The sequence below is a fragment of the Melopsittacus undulatus genome, chromosome 1 (assembly GCF_012275295.1).
Source record: "Melopsittacus undulatus isolate bMelUnd1 chromosome 1, bMelUnd1.mat.Z, whole genome shotgun sequence".
NCBI lineage: Eukaryota > Metazoa > Chordata > Aves > Psittaciformes > Psittaculidae > Melopsittacus > Melopsittacus undulatus.
The window spans coordinates 50,082,141-50,102,315 of record NC_047527.1 but is presented as its reverse complement, the minus strand read 5'-3'; the positions used below and the strand labels follow the sequence as shown (position 1 = coordinate 50,102,315).

Sequence of the window (20,175 nt, the reverse complement as noted above, 5' to 3'; positions counted from 1 at the left end):
AGCCTATTTAAAAACTCTCCCAAATCTACATGATCAGATAGATTAATTATTTTCACAGAAATATGAAGTTTGAGAAAACTGAAGAGTTTAAATCCATTCAATTCAACTTTTCAGCAGCTTAGTTAATTCTTCCAGTGTCAAAGACCGAGTCCTTAAACCCAACGCAGGTCATTTTCAGATAAAGGAGATTACACAAGTCAATGGGACTAAATGAATGAAGGATGTCACATGCATCTGCAAGTGTTTAGAATTGCTTTGCTTCTAACATCCAGAAGTGAACAGAATGCACCCGAAGGTGAAATCTTGGTTCCCAGACAAAAGCTCCTCGCGGTCTCCTTGGCACACAACTTCAGAGCAGACTGGTACGTCAAAACTGCTTAGCGTTTTGTCTGCATTTCTTCCAGACTTCAAATGGTGCTCTCATGACCTAAAAACCTAATTATTTTGGGGGTTCATCTCCCATCCCTCCACTACAAAGCATATGAAACAATACGAGGGCTGTGCTGTAGGCCATTAAAGCAGAATGAAACTGGTATGCATGGATGGCACAAGGTATGTGTACGGATGGCACAAGATATGGGGAGGTGTTTGAGGAGAAAAAGGCCATTACACTGACATAGTGATGCATGACTGTGTATCACTGGGAAGCTAAACCTGATTGGCTTTACCGTAATATCTACGAGACATATACTTGTATAATTGCATCTGGGTTTTATCTCAAATAGAGGCATTTCTTTCCCTTCAAGAGATCACTGGAATGAAATAACACACACCTAAGAGGGTGTTCACCACTGCTTAGGTAACTAAGACCTAAGGGACCTAAGTTATCTATCAATGTAGATGTATCCCTATATTTTCAGGAGGTTAAAAAGGGTTTCAGCCACAAGTTCTTACATGTAACACTGGATTACTTTTCATATAATAAGGTATTATCTAATTCTTACATTAATCCTCATACTATCTATTATTATTAGATTGCAAGTAACAGCAAAGTAAAATTAGATGTTAAAAATACAGGTCTATGGTTTACAGATTTTAAAATTAGGCTATGACTTCACAGTTCAGTTTACACTGACACATGATCTTAACATAATCCTACACAATTCACAGATACCACTGATATCTCCAGGCTCTGCAAGCCCACTAATGATACTACTTTGGTATTGAGTGGACAGTATCATATATTGTCCTCCCTCTCAAACTGGGACGAAGCAGCATCTTTTTTGTCGTTTAAAAACAAAACTAAAACCAACCCAAAACCTGTAAATACAAACAAAACTAGATATCAAGGTTAGGAGTGCAGCTATCAGAAAAGTAACTTATTAATAATCAGAGATGTAATTTTTACACTAATAGAATTGTTAAATTGGATATGATCGTAACAACAACAACATGACACTGAAACTGATGTTTGTTTAGATGGGGGCCCCCCATTCAGTTTCTGTAAAACCTGTTAGCTAGGAAGACTAACTGTGGCATCAAAATATATATATATCAAGAGCCTTATCAGGAATAAATCCAACAGCCAAATATGAAAAGGAAATAATTCATCATTATCTTTGTTAGTAGTCCACTTTTAAATCAAATCTTTAAAATCACCAACTTACGCCAGCTGCCTTGTCCAAAGATGAAAGTAGTTTTTCAAGTACTGCATGTGATCTGGCTGTACACCTGTAATGACAACTGCTGTGAAACTCTCTTTATCCCTTTCTTCTGATATTAGATTATGAAGAAATCTTTCATCATCACTTGTGATATGAGTAGAGTCAGATGGCTACAAAAAAGTAAAATAACAAGAGCAGGAATGTAAACTGAATTTCTGAATTTCCACCAGCTTTGCAAGGGATTAAAAAAACCCACAAAAGGAAAATAATACAGAACACATGATGCCAAGTACTACAAGGATTACTGCTTGAAATAAAAGCTTACAAATTAAAATCAACAAACTAAGAATCTGACACCTCTCATCAAGTCCGTTTTCAAGTCACTTTCATCACAGCATTTGAAGTGCTCAGTCTAGAAATGTATTTAATCATATTTAATGTGGCACTGTGTGATACCCATGTGCACTAGAGGCCATTTTTCAATACAGTAAATATTTACATACATATTTAATTTCATATTGATATGGCCTGGCTATTTCCATAATTTGTAAAAATTCCCTAGACTCAAGCTGTCTATTCGTTATCTCCACTTCAATTCTATTACTTGAATACTTCACATCATCTCTTCCTTCCTGGATATTTAGAAGTTATTTTTTACCTCTGATAGAACTTTACAAGCAATTGCTGGGTCTTTTTAAATTGTGTCAGCTTAACTTTCATTTTATATTATTACTGCATCTTTTCAAAGGATTGTACCACTTCTTTGAATTCTTTATTAGTAGCTACGCATGTCATTCAGCTAGTTTCCTCTGGCTAATGTGTTAGCTTATTTTCTACTTTTCTATCTCTCATCCTCCCTTTATAATATCAAATGGGGAGGCAAAGCATTTGTGCCCTCTACATAAAACCCAATATTTTTTCTGTTTTTCAGTTTCTACTTCTGCGACTTTACCTTTCCATCTCTATTACTTTCTCTACCATCTCTATTCCCATCTCTGTTACTTTCTCTACCGTCTCTTATTCCCATCTCTATTACCTTCTCTCCCATCTCTACCTTCCCATCTCTATAAGTATTAAAAACAAAACTCATGTATTTCTGATGATTCACTCTTTGTCACAAGTCACTGATCCAAGACTGGCATGATAAAAAACACTTGTTCCTTTCTCACCCATACAAAAAGCCAAGAACACTGATATCCACAAGATATGCCCTATAATCAAGGTCTTATTACCTTACCATATACAGCACCCATTCATGTTTCCATCTGCACTTTTTGCTATACCCTTGCCTTTATCTCGTTGCTCAAAAATGTACAAACAACAGTTCTTTTCAGTCTTCTTCCTTATCTTACAGCTTTTCACTTAACCTTTTATTCTTCATGAAAACTATCAGGACTGTTCATTTTCATTTAAACTAAACAGTTAATTTCTTTCACAAAATTAGTGAGGATTTGTGTAACTACTCGGTTTTGTTGATCTGGCTGGACTTTCTCCAATATGCCAGTTAGTTCTACATAAGCACAGTTTGTTCTCTAATTTATTCTTTACTAATTCACAGAAGAGACATTTTTCTTTAGGTTTCACACATGAAAAAACAGCTGCTGTTGTTAGAAATGTATTTAAAAATATTTTTCTTAACCTGATACATCAAATTATATGGCATTTCGATCCTTCAAGCTGAAGAGAGAAAAAAGAATCACATACAAATAAAGCCTTATGATACAGTTTATTCAAGTTTCCCATTGCTTTTGTACTTAACGTTTGCAAATGATTCAGTAAGACAAAGATACCCCTAGACAGGTAGTACAAGAATATTAGAAAGTGAAACCATGTTAACCTGGCAAATGCTTTCAATTAAAAAAGAGAAAGTAGGAAAGCTATTTACCTTTCTGTTTTGAATGTATCCACTATATATTGCTTCTTTGTTTTTCTCCTTCTTTTCAAAATCCTCTTTAGAAAGGACAAGTTCATGAACATCATGAGACTCTGCAGGTTTGCTTATCATCTGATTGTATTAAAAAAGCAGTATTTAAAATCAAAATAAGATTTAAAAATTAACATAAAATAGTTTAAGTCTGTGATTAACAGCTAGGATAGTATGATCATGTAAAAATGTTTTAAAATGAAGATTGACATTTACTTACTCTGGCAGACTGTCCAATGAAGAACACTGCTTGCTTGCCTCCAACTCCAAAATACGAGATGTCACTATTCAAACTACGAGGCACTGGCAAAGGGCGCACATAACCTGAATGATCACTGAGAGTAAAAGTGTCTTTAATACATTTTCTCAAAACAACAGTAATTTAAAAAAAATAAACTTCTGATCTGAGCAGCTTGTATTAATTTCTTCTTATAGTCACTTTGTTAAAAAATCCTTCATGTTAGATGTATTATAATCACAACACTTCAATATATGTAGCTAAAATTCTTGATGTGTTCTTTTTTAAAGGACGGTGACTGAGAAACTCTTTTCCTAAGTTATCTTATGGTCCTTCTACCAAACCAGATCTTATTCAGTCATACGAGTTTAACTTTTTCATCTGACTCTTTTGCTTATTACTATCTATGTATAGTCTTTTTACACTGAAGCTCAGATGAAAGAGAGGAAAATATCTGGCAGGTAGAATCTGATAGAAAAAGAAACTGTTACTATGAAAACTTTTCCAGTGACAGCTCTGCAACAGGGACATAGTCAACAGGTCTGTGTGACAAGTATGGTAATTATGCACAGTTTTAATGGTAGAAGGTAAAAAGGCAAATCCCTCAACACTCTCCCTTTGACCATGGGAAGATAATGCAAAGCTGCTGCAAAAGAAAATGGTTTACAAAACAGAAAACTCATCTTTCCGACACCATCCCTTTCACAGAAATAACTTCTGAGCCAAAATGGGAAACAATGCCAACCATTATTGGAAAGACTACATATGCCATCAGCAACTAAATTCCATGTCTTTTAAGTCAGCTTTGATAGACAGTCTTACCTAGTTTAAGCAAACAGTAGGACAAACATCTGTTTTTAAATCGTAGCAGTACCAAATGAAATCAAGGTGTAGATGGTATCCTGGTATAATTTACAGCTATGCTCCCACTAATGTTATCAACCCACTGTTTAAACCTGTAGCTAAAAAAATACTATACATTTTTACTGTTGCTAAATTCACCTAAAGCAATTTAAAAAGCTCTGATTTTTTTTTAGAAATGACTAGATGACCCAGAATCACTATCTCCAGTTGTCTGATAGCTATTAGTGATTCTATTTGAGGATGCTTCCAATGCAAAAAGCCCCTCCTCAGCTATACTACCACTTTCCTTTACCCCATTACTTTTTACTCTAGTTTCTCATAGACAAATTAGTTACATGCATATGTATGTAGGCTGTGATCCTCATCTTGACATTGACTGTCCTAGATTTAAAGTATTTAAAACAGTGACTAAAGCTCAAGAACTGTACAGAACTGCTTTTCTGGAATTTTGTACACTAAGGTTAAACCTGGCTGTGCAGATGGAAGATCCCTTGAGAACAGATTCAAAACTGTAAAATTAGTTTGTCTAGGTAGCAAACCCCACCATAAACCTCCACTTTCTTCTTTAAATGCAGACCATTTCAAAAGAACTCCTTCAAAAATTACAGTCATCTTCAGGTACAATATTACACTAAATGATACTCAACTAAGATACAAAACAAAACAAAAAGCACCAAAATAACAACCCCAAATGAACAAAAAACCCTCTAAACAAAATCTCTGTAACCATTAGTCTAGTAGCATAACAGACATTAAATGCATTACTTAATGAACTACTAAAAGGCTTTCAGGTAATAAATGAATACACTATAAAAAACCTCTGCAGAACATAGAATGTGCATAAGCGTATGTAGACAAGTCAAAGACAGCATAGAAAAAGCCACAAGAATAAAAAAAACATTCTCACAGTATCATAAGAGCAATTTTGTGTTATGAAGCTTCTCTATTTCCTACCTACAAAAAGTAGGCGTCTATTTATCTGTAATCACAGAATGACAGATTTTAGCTGTTCTTACAGAGATGAATCTTAAAAATCATATTCTGGGAACCTGCACAGAGTTTGCTAGTTGTAAAAATGATCAAAACTTTCTCACCTTTCGAAGTCACCTTGTCTTGTAAACTTTGACAACCTATACACAGCCCAGTTGTTAAGCTGTTTAGAAGTCATTCCTCTTCCATTATCAATAACAGCGACAGCTGGTTTTCCTTGGGATTCATCAAACAACTGTTTTTTGGGGAAAAGAAACAATAAACAAAAACCAAGGAGCACCAGAAAAAAAAGATAATGCAAACTATACCTGAAGAAAGTAGCATATTTCTAGCTTACCAATTTTATCTGTATGCTCCGAATATCAGTATTTCGGGATGTAGCTGACAGAGAATTGTCAATCAACTCAGCAAGGGCAAATGCTAAAGAAATTGAAGAAAAATAAACCTATGAAAATCTTGTTCTCAAAAGACAGCACTGAGAAAACAGGCTCACACAGAGTAGTTTTTTAGTTTCTTTTGAGCAATTCACAAAATACAGACAAGAGCTAATCACTATCAGAAACAAAATTATATCACATCTTGACTTAAAAAAGAAATGACCAAACCAAAGCAACATGCACATATACCATTATGATTTTTTTCATCATTGAACCTGTTGATGTAAGAACACAATTATTGGAAGTATGTATGAACAGTGATGAACTAACAGGCTCCTTACCACAAGACAAACTTCTATGATTAGGAATGAATTTGATTCATATGAAAGTGTCAAGCATGTAAAAAACTGACTTTCACTTGTAAAAAATATTAAGGAAGAATGAACTCATTGAAAAAGACTAAATGGCTATGTTGTACAACTTCTAAATTACAAAGCTATTTGTTTACAAAAAGAACACAAAGAAAACTGTAAAAATGGTTGAACAATTCAGTGAATCTAACTACGAACAAAATTTTATCAGTTACATGGCAATACACACCAGAAATAGCCAGCCAAACTTACTCACACAAGTTTGTGTTTCTAAACATTAAAAATACTTGGAGCCCTTATCTAACTAAAGTTAGGACTACTTAACTTTAGTGAAAAATTGCATTTAAGTTAGGACAATGGCATCAATCCAGAAAAACACATAAAGTTTGGAGTAATTCACTCCAACTGATCAGCCCTAATGAACAGGTATTTCCATTCAGTCTTTGACAAAGTTTCATTTGCAATGTTCTTCAGAATGCGACAGCACAATTTACACTGGCCATCCCTTGCATACTAGTATCATACAGCAACACTGAAGCATTTGGCATTTTCCCTCAAGTTGTTTTTCAAGTATAAAAACAGTTCTCAGATCCTTTGCAAATTTCTTCACTGCTAACAACAAGAGTTGAGCACCAGTTATGTCATCTATCCTACTATTCCATACCAAAGAAAAGTGACCCCACATCAACACCTGAAACTGGTTAGGCATGTCCTAAAGAGATGTTATAAAAAAGGAGCATCAGCTGCAGTGCACTTACACATGCTCAAAAATTGCCATCTGCTCTAACAACTCAATTCCCGTACATAATAAACAAAAGTAGACAGTCTAATATAGCTGTTCTGAAAATGTGAATTATGGATGTGTTGCAGAATTTCACAATTAAGAGTCTCAAAGAGTGAGATTTAGTAGCACATGAGGAAAAAATATGCCAGTAATGTCATTACAGAAGTAGATTTAAAGGTTATTCTATTCATAATCTTGATCACTATAGTGTCTTTGGGATTGAAGAGTTATGACAAGAAGTAGTACCAGAACTTTTGGAGCATTTTAAAGGTTTTTGGGGTAACAATATGAACACATGCAGTACACTCAGAGGAGGAATCATCCTTTTCCCTATGTCAACCATTACAGAGTACAGGTAAGACCAAGAATTGACTTAAATGCATAAGAAAAGTTTCTCACAAACACCTGAAGCTTGTTCACTCCCCTTTTAGAGAGAATGATGATTGAAAGCACCCTAACAAAGCTGCTTTAGCAGTAGTATGACAGAGGAAAATGTAGGAAAGTTTACTTTTCCCTTAGTAGTAGTAAAGTTTGCTTTAATACTAAAAAAATCAACAGACTTCAGAAGACAACATTGACATACTATATTTAAATCATTTTTCTGTCTCATAAATAAATATGGTTCAGGCTTTTGGGCAAGAGTTTGCAGGGAGAGAAAACAGAAAATCTATTTTGATGATACTGCCACATGGACACAAACAAAAGTTTCAGGTACTTCAAAAACTAGAGTAAGTTGTCAAGAAACTCTGTTATCTAGGCCCACAGACATTGACAGACAAAATCTTTTCTTCTCCTGTTTCAATTATTTTCCTCCTGTTCCAGTACTTCTGGAACACAAACCTATCAAAGATGCTGCTATATTTTACACTCAAGCCACATTGTAAAAGGCAGTATATTCATCTGTAGAAGGCTGATGTGACGTGGATACAAAATCTCTGGGAAATACAACATATAAACACAATTTACACTAAATTATTTTGGCAAGTACTTACGCAAAGGATTTTGCCCTTCACTGGCATAGTACTCATACATGCCACTTTTGACAAGGGTATCGTAGTGGGGCAGGAAGTCAATTCGCTCCTTGGTTGCCAAAAGCAGTGTTTGATCAACTGAGTGTAGCAAATATAAAGTAATTCCATCTTCAACAAGTTCACCTGCAGAGAAGATGAAATACAAAGCATATTGAAGAGCACTGCACCAGGCAACTTCTGCTCTCAGAACTAGTACAGGTTTAGCCACAGGTGTTCTCTGTATTTTCTTAGGCATTACCTGCTCAGCATCCTAGCAACAGCATGTAATTTAAAATCCTTTCACTTTTCCAAGCTTACCAATGCAAGTTTTTCTCAGGCAATAGCTATTTACATGACATTTTTTCATACCACTTACAGAACTTGTGACAAAAGATTGAAGATCACCTTGTATAACTGTCATCATACTAATGAGTAGTTGTAAAAATTTGCTTGTGAAACTCAATTTTGTAACAATTCTTGGCAAACTACTATAGGATTTATGCTTCCAGTTAATTATTGCATGTCAGAGAGTATAAACAATCATCATGCAGTCTCTGCAATGAATAGAATAAATAGCTGTATTTATTTTCCTATCTTAGATACTTACTGAAGTTGTCTTCTGTAACTTCCTTCCTGCTTGTTGTGGTGATAACAAAGTTTTCATCGTCAGCTATGCCAAATGCCTACAAAATTTGCAGGTTATTCAGTTATGATAACTAAGGACTCCATAAAATACTCAGATAAATAAATAGAACCCACAAAGTAAGCTAGTGGTCTTTGCCACAGACTACTGGGAAGTGACCAAATATTTTTCCCATATTAATTCACAACATAGTTTAATCCCAAAACCTAACTTCATTTGCTTTCTCAACTTAGCCAAAACTGTCTGCAATCAAGTAGTCTGGATTTTTACCTGCCTAAAATACATTCTAATGAGAAACAGAAATTTTGAGCAGGAGGAACTGTCTTACTGGTAATCACCTCGAAGACTGAGAAACAAGCTCTATTACAGACTATGCAACTACAACAGCAACTACAACAGCAATAGTCATGACCTAGAGGGTGTTCAATATTTAACTGCACCCTTTTGAGACATTAAACCAACCAAATATTTCTTAATGTTGGATACATACCGATGTTTCTGCTTTTCAAGTATATCACACATTAACAAACAAACAAACAAAAAGGAAAAAAATTATCAAGAATTCTTTTAGAAAATTCTTTACCATTAAACCACTGAAGTGTATTCTTCTGAACCTAAATGACCATGGCTGCATTGCTGCATGCATGCAAGCTTTTGAACATATTTCTGTAGCTTTGGACTTTCTACCCTGTTTTCTACATAGACTCATATGTCTCTACATCCATCCTCGCTAAACCTGTATTTTCTCCTGCCTTGGTCTTTGAAACTCAATTAAAAGCCAACGGAAATCCTGTTTCACTCCAACAACCCCATCAGTCCTGCAATCATGACTCCTACAGGTGCTTTTTGCACAGTCAGATTCTTCCCTGAAGCTCTTGCATTCCCAGAGCAGCTTGCCCTCATAATTTCCCGTACCTCTTTTCTTTCCATTCCTTGCATTCAGACTCACAAAGTTATTTTTAAAACACTGCTTAAGCTTTTGTTAGAAGCCTGCTTTCATTCTTTCTGTTCCCTTCTCCTTAGTTACAACTGTGTTAAAGATACAGTTAATATCCATCAGCAAAATCATTAAGCTTCTGACAGCACCTGGTACAAGTGAAACAGATGAAGATGACATTAAGACATTGATGGCCAGGCTTAGAGGTCTAGAGTAATTATTACTTTTTAACTCTTCTATGGTCAGATCTCTTCAACAGCCTTTCACACTACACACATTTCTATATCACAAACCGGTGGAGGAAAAAATAAATGAATACTCAGAGCAAGGAAAACAAGCAGCAAAAAATCTAGATACTATAAACCTAACCTCCTACTGTGTCATTCAATTTTAGCGGTTATTATAGAATAAATGGAGAGTTTTACTTTTGAAAGCACAGATAAGCATCTTTTCCCTCCAGGTATAGTTACAGCTTCCCTGTTTTCTCTACCTCTCTGCTCTCAAAACCTTATGTACACTGCAGCATTTACTTTAAAGGCAGAAAGAAGTTTGTTAGGATGCCAGTACACGAAGTGCCTGCACAGGACTGCAGCCTGCTAACTGAGCAGGGGCAACCTTATCCTTCCAGCTCTCTCCTGGATTCCAGGAGTGAGCCTTAACTAAGCCAACTGAAACAGCCTCGCAGACAGACAGACACCTGCCTTTCCCCTAGTGAGCTCAGCATTACGGTATCTACAGGCAGCAGGTCCATTCCATGTCAGTTAAGAGATAAGTTACTGAGCACATTCATGGACCAAGTATGGCATTTCTAACTGCAGATAAACTCTTTTTCTTGTCTATGTCTGAATTTAAGAGGCTGCATTCTTTGTAAACTTTGGCAAACTTAGAAAACTTCTCAGTTTGAAAATACCACTTTCATGTCATGTCCCACAACATCATTGTCTCTAAATTGGAGAGACACATATTTGATGGATGGACCACCACCTGGATAAAGAATTGGCTGGATGGCTGTGTGCACAGTGTTGTACTCAACAGCTCAAAGGTTGCATGGAGACCAGAAACGAGTGGTGTCCCTCAGTGATGGGTACTGGTACTGATCACGTTCAACATCTTTGTCACTGACATGGACAGTGGGATTGAGTACGCCCTCAGCAAGTTTGCCGATGACACCAAGCTGTGTGGTTCGGTTGATACGTTGGAGGGAAGGAATGCCATACAGAGAGACCATGATACACTTGTGAGGTGGGCTGATGCCAACCTCATGAAGTTTAACCATGCCAAGTGCAAGGTCCTACACCTGGGTCAGAGCAACCCCAGGCACAGCTACAGGTTGGGCAAAAAGGAAATTCATGGTAGTCCTGCGGAGAAGGACTTGGGGGTGTTGGTCAATGAGAAAATGAACATGAGCCAGCAGTGTGCACTCACAGCCCAGAAAGCCAACTGTATCCTGGGCTGCATCAAGAGGAACGCGACCAGCAGGTCGAGGGAGGTGATCCTGCCCCTCTACTCTGCTCTTGTGAGACCTCACTTGGAGTACTGTGTGCAGTTCTGGTGTCCTCAACATAAAAAGGACATGGAACTGTTGGAACAATTCCAGAGGAGGGCCACGAGGATGATCAGGGGACTAGAGCACCTCCTGTATGAAGACAGGCTGAGGAAGTTGGGGCTGTTCAGCCTGGAGAAGAGAAGGCTGCTTGGAGACCTCATAGCAGCTTTCCAGTATATGAAGGGGGCCTATAAGGATGCTAGGGAGGGGCTATTCATTAGGGACTGTACCAATATCCTAGTGACTGTAATAGGACAAGAGGTAACAGGTTAAAATGTTTAGACTAGATATAAGGAAGAAGTTCTTTACTCTGAGGGCAGCGAGGCACTGGAATGGGTTGCCCAGGGAAGTTTTGAATGCTCTATCCATGGTAGTGTTCAAGGCTGGGTTAGACAGAGCCCTGGGTGACATGGTCTAGTGTGAGGTGTCCCTGCCCATGGCAGGTGCTTGGAACTGAATGATCTTAAGTTCCTTTCCAACCCAAACTATTCAATGATTCTATGATGTATGAGTCCATGGATAAAACTATAAAAACACATTTATCGAAAATTATTTTATTCTCAAATCAGAGATTTTCAAACCAAGAAGTGTCAGTAGTGCTTATGGATACTGAGATATTTGTATCACCTCTTTCAATTATTCATACAACTAGATATTATTAACGTAATTCATACAAATTAGCGAATACAAAATCTAAGATATAAAAAGATTAAGTGGAGACAAAGACCTTGCTGGAAGTAATTGAGAACAACTGCATGCAACTCGTAAGAGTCACAATAAAACAAGCTTTTCCAGTTCACTGTTGAGTCAGCTAGTCTTATCATGACAACAGACTGCTGCTGAGGATATGATACTGAGCCCTTATGGTAGCAGAACAATCATCTTTAACCATAATCTGAACGAGCTTTCGCAGTGTCAGAACACAAACATGTATTATCCTTGAACACCAAAAGAAAGGGGATCCAAAAGTGTCTAGAAAAGCAGTTGCATTCAAAAAAGGTAGAAATTATTTCTAAATACTTCTTGGAGCTCAAAGCAAAGAGTTGCATATTATGGAAATACAGGAACACCCAGTAGCCCCTGTCTTCTGGGCAGATGGTCACTAGATGCAACATACAGACAGAATCAGCAGTGAACTACAGTGTTCTGAAATACTGTCCAACCATCCTTTACTGATGAAGTTATCTTTATCTAAAGAGTGAATTACAGAAGACAGCATTTGCAGAACTTGAAGTGCCTGCTTTCAGAAGTTCAGCTGATACACTTCTAAATATTTACAATGAAGTGTTAAGAAGTGAACAAATGGCTCAACAGAAACATTAAGAACATTGCTGCCTATCACAAGACCCAGTAATAGAATATTTTATGTGGTATCTTAAAGCTGTACCATCATTTTGGCAGAAAATGAGAAAGAGAGGAAAATTGCAGAACAGAAGCTTTCTACAGGAGCCACACATATAAATCTATGAAATCTTGCCCAGAACAATGAGTTAACTCAGACAAATTTTCAAGACTTACAAGATTTAACAAGTGGAAAGAATTTATGCAAAGAGCATTCTGTCATTACTAGACTTCCTCAGAGTCTACTCAAATATAGTAACTTTCATCAGACCTTCACAAGCCTTTGTGTCTAATAGGACAATTGCAAATATTTATATTTGTGCAGCTATCAACCAAAATTTGGACATTGACTTCATACAGCTTCCACCATGAAAATACTTTGTATGACATCACTTCTTAAAGTAACAAGAATTCAAAAGCCACTCTTCAAAAGCAAATACATACTCTGTCACAACTAAGAAGCTACACCTGGATAACTACTGCTAAAGGAATGCAAATACTCTGTATGTGACAGCACTCAAATTTGTGCACAAACTCAAAAACCACACATCTTTCCAATCAGTCAACACACAGCAAGGCACTACCCAAACGCACAAAAGTTATGCAAACTGCATCCTTCTTCCCACTGAAATGTCAGTGGCAAAGTTGCTACACACAAGCATTTCAGTAAAGCCTGAAACGCAATAGGACAGTTTTAGAAAAAAACTCATGACATTGTTGCGTTTTATATATATCTTAACAGCATCAACAGTTTCTTAAAAAATTAAGGAAAAACTGGTTTGTGTGTGCCTATCATGTTTAAAATACACCTATTTTTAGTTTCTGATTACACAGGATCTTCAAAAATGAAAAAAAAAATAACAGGTTTTAAAGTACAAAAATATAATTATTGTAAGATGAATAGATTTCATCATTAGGAAGTACTTCTATTGAGCAAATTTATTAGAACAACATCTTAATACTTTTAAAATACATTTAAAGGTTACCCTCTGATGATATAAACAGCAGAAGTTGCTAATATTTTTTCACTAATCACAAATAATTTCATTATATGTTATTTATTAGGCTTTGGTAAGCAAATAGTCACAAAAATCCCCCCCCCAAACCCAAACACTTATTTTTTTTTTAGTTTCCATCATGTCTATGCTTCTTCTTCATGCTCCCTTTTAATGAATGCCTTTTTTGTCCCTTAGCTTATTGATACCTATCACAAAACTTCTGTGCAGTTTTCAGCACATATACCTTTCTGCTTTAAAAGCAGCATGACCTCTCTGTAAATGCCTAGGATTCCTGCCAGCTTAGCCACCAACTGAAGTGCTCCAGCTTCACTGCATACCGGGACAGCATGAGCAAGAGATCTACAATTACTGCCAACAAAGTTTAGCTTCATTCTGCTCATTGCAGCTAAGTATTTTCCAATTATACTCTAAACATCAGGACAAGTAGTGGGGCATATAACTAACAGAAGAGGAAGGTGTACAAGCAATAGTACTCCCAAGAATCACAGAACTGTTCAGGTTGCAAGGGTCCTCTGGAGATCATCCAGTCCAACCCCCTGCCAAGGCAGCGCCACCTAGAGCAGGTTACACAGGAATGCATCCAGATGGGTTTTTGATGTCTCCAGAGAGGGATGCTCCACAACCTCCCTGGGCAGCCTGTTCCAGTGCTCTGTCAACATAATGAAGTTCTTCCTTATGTTGAGGTGCAACTTCTTGTGTTTTAGTTTACAGTTATTGCTCCTCGCCCTGTCGCTGGGCACCACTGAAAAGAGTCTGGCACCATCCTCTGAGGTATTTATATGCATTAATGAGGTCCTCTCTCAGCTCAAGCAATCTCTCCTCATAAGAGGACATGCTCCAGATCCCCGATCATCCTTGTAGCCCTCTGCTGGACCGTCTCCAGTAGCTCCTTGTCTTTCTTGTACTGAGGAGCCCAGAACTGGACACAGTACTCCAGATGTCAGGGAGTCAGATGTCAGGCCAGTACCAGGGAGGATAACCTCACTTACCCGGGTCAGTAGGGGGGGAGGATCACCTCGCTTGATGTGTTGGCCACACTCCTCTCAATGCACCCCAGGATACTATTGGCCCTCCTGGCTCATAGTCAACTTGTCATCCACTGGGGGTCCCAGATCCTTCTCAGCTGAACTGCTCTCCAGCAGGTCAGACTCCAACCTGTACTAGTACTTGGGGTGCTTTCTCCCCAGATGAAATACCCTACGCTTGTCTTTGTTGAACCTCATTAGGATTCTCTCCACCCAATTTCCCAGCCTGAATAGCAGTGCAGCCTCCTGGCGTATCAGCCACTCCCCCAGCTTTCCATCATCAGCAAACTTGCTGAGGGTACACTCAAGCCCTTCATCCAGGTCACTGATAAAGAAGTTGAATAAGACTGAATGCAGTATTGATCTCTGGGGGACACCACTGACTAAAGGCCTCAAACTGGATTCTGCTCTGCAGATCACAACTGTCTGAGCTCTGCCATTCAGACAGCTTTTGATCTACCTCACTGTCCATTCACCTAACCCACATTTCCTAAGCTTACCCAAAAAGATGTTATATAGCGAGATAGTATCAAAAACCTTGCTGAAGTCAAGGTAGATAACATCCACTGCTCCGTCCTCATTGACCCGTCCTGCCATGTCATCACAGAAAGCTATCAGATTGATCACACAAGATTTACCTTCAGTGAATTCATGCTGACTAATCCTGACAACCTTTGTCTCTTCTACATGCTTGGTGATGACCTCCAGAATGACCTGCTCCATCACCTTTCCAGGGATGAAGGTGAGGCTGACTAACTAACTGGTAGTTTCCCATGTCCTCTTTCTTGCCCTTTTTGAAGACGGAAGTAACACTGGCCTTCCTCCAATCATTGAGCACCTCTCCCATTCTCCAGGATTTTTCAAAGATGACAGAGAGCAGCAGAGCAACAACATCTGACAACTCCTTCAGCATGCATGGGTGCATTCCATCAAGGCCAATGGATTTATGGGTGTTAAATCTGTCTAGCCTATCCCTAACCTAAGAAGAAACTAAATTCCATATTTAATTTACTTATCCACCCTACGATTTCATGGTTCTGGGGACTGAAATTACATGACTGCTGCACATATGCTCGACAGTGCTCAAGTGGAATAATCAAGCTAACAGATAATTTTTAATTAAGAGGTTTCTGCTTTACAATTGATCACTGCAAGGAAGAAAATGAAGCCTATATCTGCTCCAGCTTCTTTTGAAGTAAAAATTAAAATCTTTTAATCTTTCCCCTTACACACATTCAGAACTAGAAGCTAATTCAGAAGTTTATAAAGCCAGATCAAACCACACTGTCAGGTGTTAACTTGTTTCTAAGGGACAGTTAAAAAAAAGTGTCATCAAATATTTGCTTCAAAAAACCTCAAAAGTTTCAAAAATTAACAAAGAATGTTTTAATAATAATGGAGGATATTTTTTTGGTTTTTTAATAAACATGGATTCTCTCCTAAATTGACCTCTTGAGTAGCCAAACCTCTTGTCTCAAGAATCAGTTGTTATGCTACGTAAACATGAAGATGCTCACCTTCACTCTGTATAATGAAAAAAACCGTAAGTCCCAGAAGTAGCAGCCTAAAACCAGGCCTTCAGGCATTCAAGTATTTTCAACTCTGAATCATCAAATACTACAATCAGGTTTAATTTCATTTTCAAAATTTATCATCTCCTTTGACTCCTACGTATCCATTTTTATCCAGAGGAATTCTCTTTTACTATAGGAAGACATGCACAGCAGAAATAGTTCCAAAGGCTTAATATTTCTGGCACCCTTGTCAGACATTACCACCCCCACAGCCCAGCTGGCAGACTGGGAAATGTATGTGCACCTTAGCTGCTACAGCAGAATCATAGAATAGTTAGGGTTGGAAAGGACCTTAAGATTACAGAATCACAGAATAGTTAGGGTTGGAAAGGACCCCAAGATCATCCAGTTCTAACCCCCCTGCCATGGGCAGGGACACCTCACACTAAACTATATCACCCAATGCTCTGTCCAGACTGGCCTTGAACACCACCACGGATGGAGCATTCACAACCTCCCTGGGCAACCCATTCCAGTGCATCACCATCCTCACAGTAAAGAACTTATTCCTTATATCCAATCTAAATTTCCCCTGTTTAAGTTTGAACCCGTTTAAGTTTGAATCATTCAGTCATCCAATAAACTGCCAACGGAAGTAATTTTAAAGCTGAGCCTATGCTGAGGTTGAGCCACTCACTGTACAGGATACCCATGAGAACAGCACGGCTAGGTTTGTGATGTTTACCTGATCATGCACTCTAGTAGCCTTAACTGGAAAGAAATGAATACAACATTCCATCTCATCTTAGTATCAACAATTCAAAACTAGTTTATCAAACAAATCTTTCAGAACTTTCATTACTTCCCTCACATGTTTTCAGCACCATGTAAAGGGGAAAGCCTGTCCTTCACCTTAGTCTTGAAAGTAATGGCAACTTTCAAGATGCCAGAAAACTGGCACTTTGGAGTACAACACTCATGGAAACACAAACAATGCACAAAGCTCCCAGAGGCACTGAGATGCCAAAAGTCTCTTCCAGAAGCCTAATGAGAACCCATACACTGTTGGTGTAGAAGACAGGTGACATCAAACTTCCTGGACCTCAGCCTGCGTACCTTTCACTGGACCAGCACTTACTGGTCACATCAAACCATCTATTTTAGCCCACTTTCAGAGTTAGGTATACCATATGTAAGATAAAGAAACCTCCAAGGTGCAAAGAGTCACCACAATGAAATTAGTTGTGACAGAGACATCTCTGACTAACTTGCAGACAGTCAATGCATTGGAGGTTTTCTTCTAAGAGAAGGATCATTTGAGGTTGTTGCTACACAAATTTGTAAGAGCACTATTACCCTTAATACCCCAAAAGAGCCACTAAGACTGCTGACAAGGATTATGGTGTTGATGTGGTAAGAAGCCATACTTGACAATTTTACTTTCACAGGCACCAAATCCAAACACAGCAAGTTCTGCTGTGTAGCACCAGACTTTTCATATGCTATGTTGCATATCTGAGCGGTCTGCCTAATGGTGCTGAAGTAGCAACTTCATAATGTCAATACATTTTTAAGATAAGAACCCCTGAGGCTGTTTGTACCCAAGATACATCACATCTTGTGATGATGGCTTATTTCTGTACTAGGCTGCAAATATGCCAAAAGCTCTGTGAACTAATGAACACTGAGGATGCATGGAAACAGAAGTCACTGGAGAATGCAGCATATATATAAAACAACATGAAAACGAAGATTTCCTTGACTGTAACAAATTGACACTTAGTGTTAACCTCAGTCAAACAATTAATTACCAAAGGTAAGAAAATGATGGGTTAATCATCAACATATTTGCTCTGAATATGGAAAATATGAAGTATCTTTGTGATCCATTCAGTAGGGATCCATTAAGACAACTCTTGAAGGAAATCGCAGAATACTCATTATTATTCATAGGAGGTATGAACCCCTATAATGATGCTCCATTAAAGAGGAAGTTGGTTCATAGAATCACACAATTTTATGATTACTCCTAGGAGGTATGAACCCCTATGATGATGCTCCACTAAAGAGGAAGTTGGCTTTTAGAAGGCCATGAAGCCACCCCACTAACTTCTATGAATGTTACTCTAAGTAAAGTGTACAGATTTCTATATTCCATTCAGTTGCTTGTTTCTTCTAGAGTTCTGAACTTTAGGGGCACTGATCAGATCAAGGGATGGATGTGCTAACATTCCATAGCCAAGTTACTGCTGAGTTGCAGCACCTGGAGTAGTGGCAGTACAGATTCAGTACATCCAATAGAATACAAACATTCTATTTTGAACACTGAAATGGGAAACCACTGAGGCAGAAGAACTGTGCAATGAGGAGACAGTCAGTCATGTATAACAGATACTCCTGCTAACCTTAATAACTCAGAGCTTCCACCTCAGTAGGAAACCATTACAATTAAAGATTACCCAGACACAGGACAAACAAAGCAATTGTCCCCAGGAGTTTATATACTTGAGAACAAAGTGCAAATAACACTGCATAAGGAAACTAAAATAGAATATGCTATCAGACTAAATTTGTGTGTGATTTACAGCTCATTTTCCTGTGCACTCCTCAACATAAAACATGTGCAAGCAGCTAACAGGTTTTATGGCATTTATTGCTCCTTCAGAAAAAGAAACCACGACAGAAAGTGGGTGATGCCTTCTGGTATCACTAGCAAACTGAAGTAAACAGCTCGTAGGCAGACAGAAATCTCCACCTCCCAGAGGTCTCTAGACAGGGTAAGTTCTCGTTTTGCATAACGAAACAAAACCAAAAGGACATCGAGACAGCCAAGACCCAACCAGGTGAACCGTCCGACCGGCAGCCACCCCTTCGGGCTTCCGAGGAGCAGCAGCTACAGGGCTCAAACCAGGAAACGACCGGCACTTCCCGCTCGCACCTTGGACAGCACAAGCTCCGACAGTCCGGCCCTCCGGCGAGCCGCCCCGCACCGCCGCCGCTCCCCGCGCGGGGGAGCACCTGTGCCACGGCTCGCTTCCCGCCCGCCGCCAGGGGCTGCTGCCGCCGAGCGGCTCCGCACCGCACAGCCGGCCGCGCTACAGCCGCCCGGGACGGTGCCCGGTGCCGCCAGGAGCACGGACGCGGTCTCCCCTCGACGCCCGCCCGCCTGGCCCGGCAGGAAAGTTTCCTAGGAGGAAGCAGCGCGGTGGCCCGCGCGCCCCAGGTCGGGTGGCGGAGGTGCGCTCCCTCCCCCCCCGCCCCGGGCAACGGCCCCGGAATATGTGCGCGCCGCCGAGACTGGCCCCCTTCGAGCCTTCCCTGAGCACGTGGGGCTGCGACACGTGCCGGCAGCCCTCATTCCCCACGTCCCGCGCTGCTCTTCCACTCCTGACCCCTCCGCCAGGGCAGCGTTAACGGGGTGGCAGTGCCCCCCGCCGCCGCCGCTCTCCCGCCCTCCCTGTCTGTCCCCAGCACCTGGCGGACGGCGCTGCGAAAGTCCCGGTAGTTGTCCTTGCCGTAGTTGAGCACTTTCTCGTCCGGGTCCGCCTGCTCCTGGCGCCGGTCGAAGAGAAACACGGTGCGGTCCCCGCTGCCGCGGGGCGTCACCGGCCTGCGAGTTCCGCGGCTGCCTCCCGCCGCCGCTGCCATGTTGGGGAAGGCGAGGAGACGGAAACCGCCCCGCTGCGATGGCGGCAACAGCGGTACCTAACAATCGGCCAGCGAGCTCCCCCTCCTGGCGCCGACCGTAGCATGCATGGAAGCCCCAGCCGGGGAACGAGAAGAAGGCAGGTGAAAGGCCGGGGCAGAGGCCCGGAAGGGGAGGAGATGCGATACGGATTTCAGGCGGGGGAGCAGCACGGAACCGGAAACGGGACTTAGGGCTGCGACTCCGGAACGGGTTCTCGGTCTCCGCCCCCCTCCCCGCCACAGCGAGGCAGAAGCGGGCGGTGTGCCGGCCGCCTGGCGGTGGAGCAGCGTACTGCGCCTG

At 39.9% G+C, this 20,175-nt stretch overlaps 1 protein-coding gene across 1 annotated transcript in view; it reads right to left on the bottom strand.

The window, feature by feature from the left end:
• Positions 1 to 19,871, bottom strand: part of SMCHD1 (structural maintenance of chromosomes flexible hinge domain containing 1) — a 69,861-nt gene extending 49,990 nt beyond the window's left edge. Inside the window, exons 1-8 of the mRNA XM_031052844.2 lie at positions 19,662 to 19,871; positions 8,770 to 8,845; positions 8,145 to 8,306; positions 5,958 to 6,040; positions 5,725 to 5,855; positions 3,749 to 3,863; positions 3,490 to 3,609; positions 1,608 to 1,774 (exon numbers count right to left, since the gene is read on the bottom strand). Coding sequence (XP_030908704.2) covers positions 1,608 to 1,774; positions 3,490 to 3,609; positions 3,749 to 3,863; positions 5,725 to 5,855; positions 5,958 to 6,040; positions 8,145 to 8,306; positions 8,770 to 8,845; positions 19,662 to 19,835 — 1,028 coding nt within the window. The 5' untranslated portion in view covers positions 19,836 to 19,871. The remainder of the gene's footprint in view (positions 1 to 1,607; positions 1,775 to 3,489; positions 3,610 to 3,748; positions 3,864 to 5,724; positions 5,856 to 5,957; positions 6,041 to 8,144; positions 8,307 to 8,769; positions 8,846 to 19,661) is intronic.
• Positions 19,872 to 20,175: the final 304 nt, after the last annotated feature.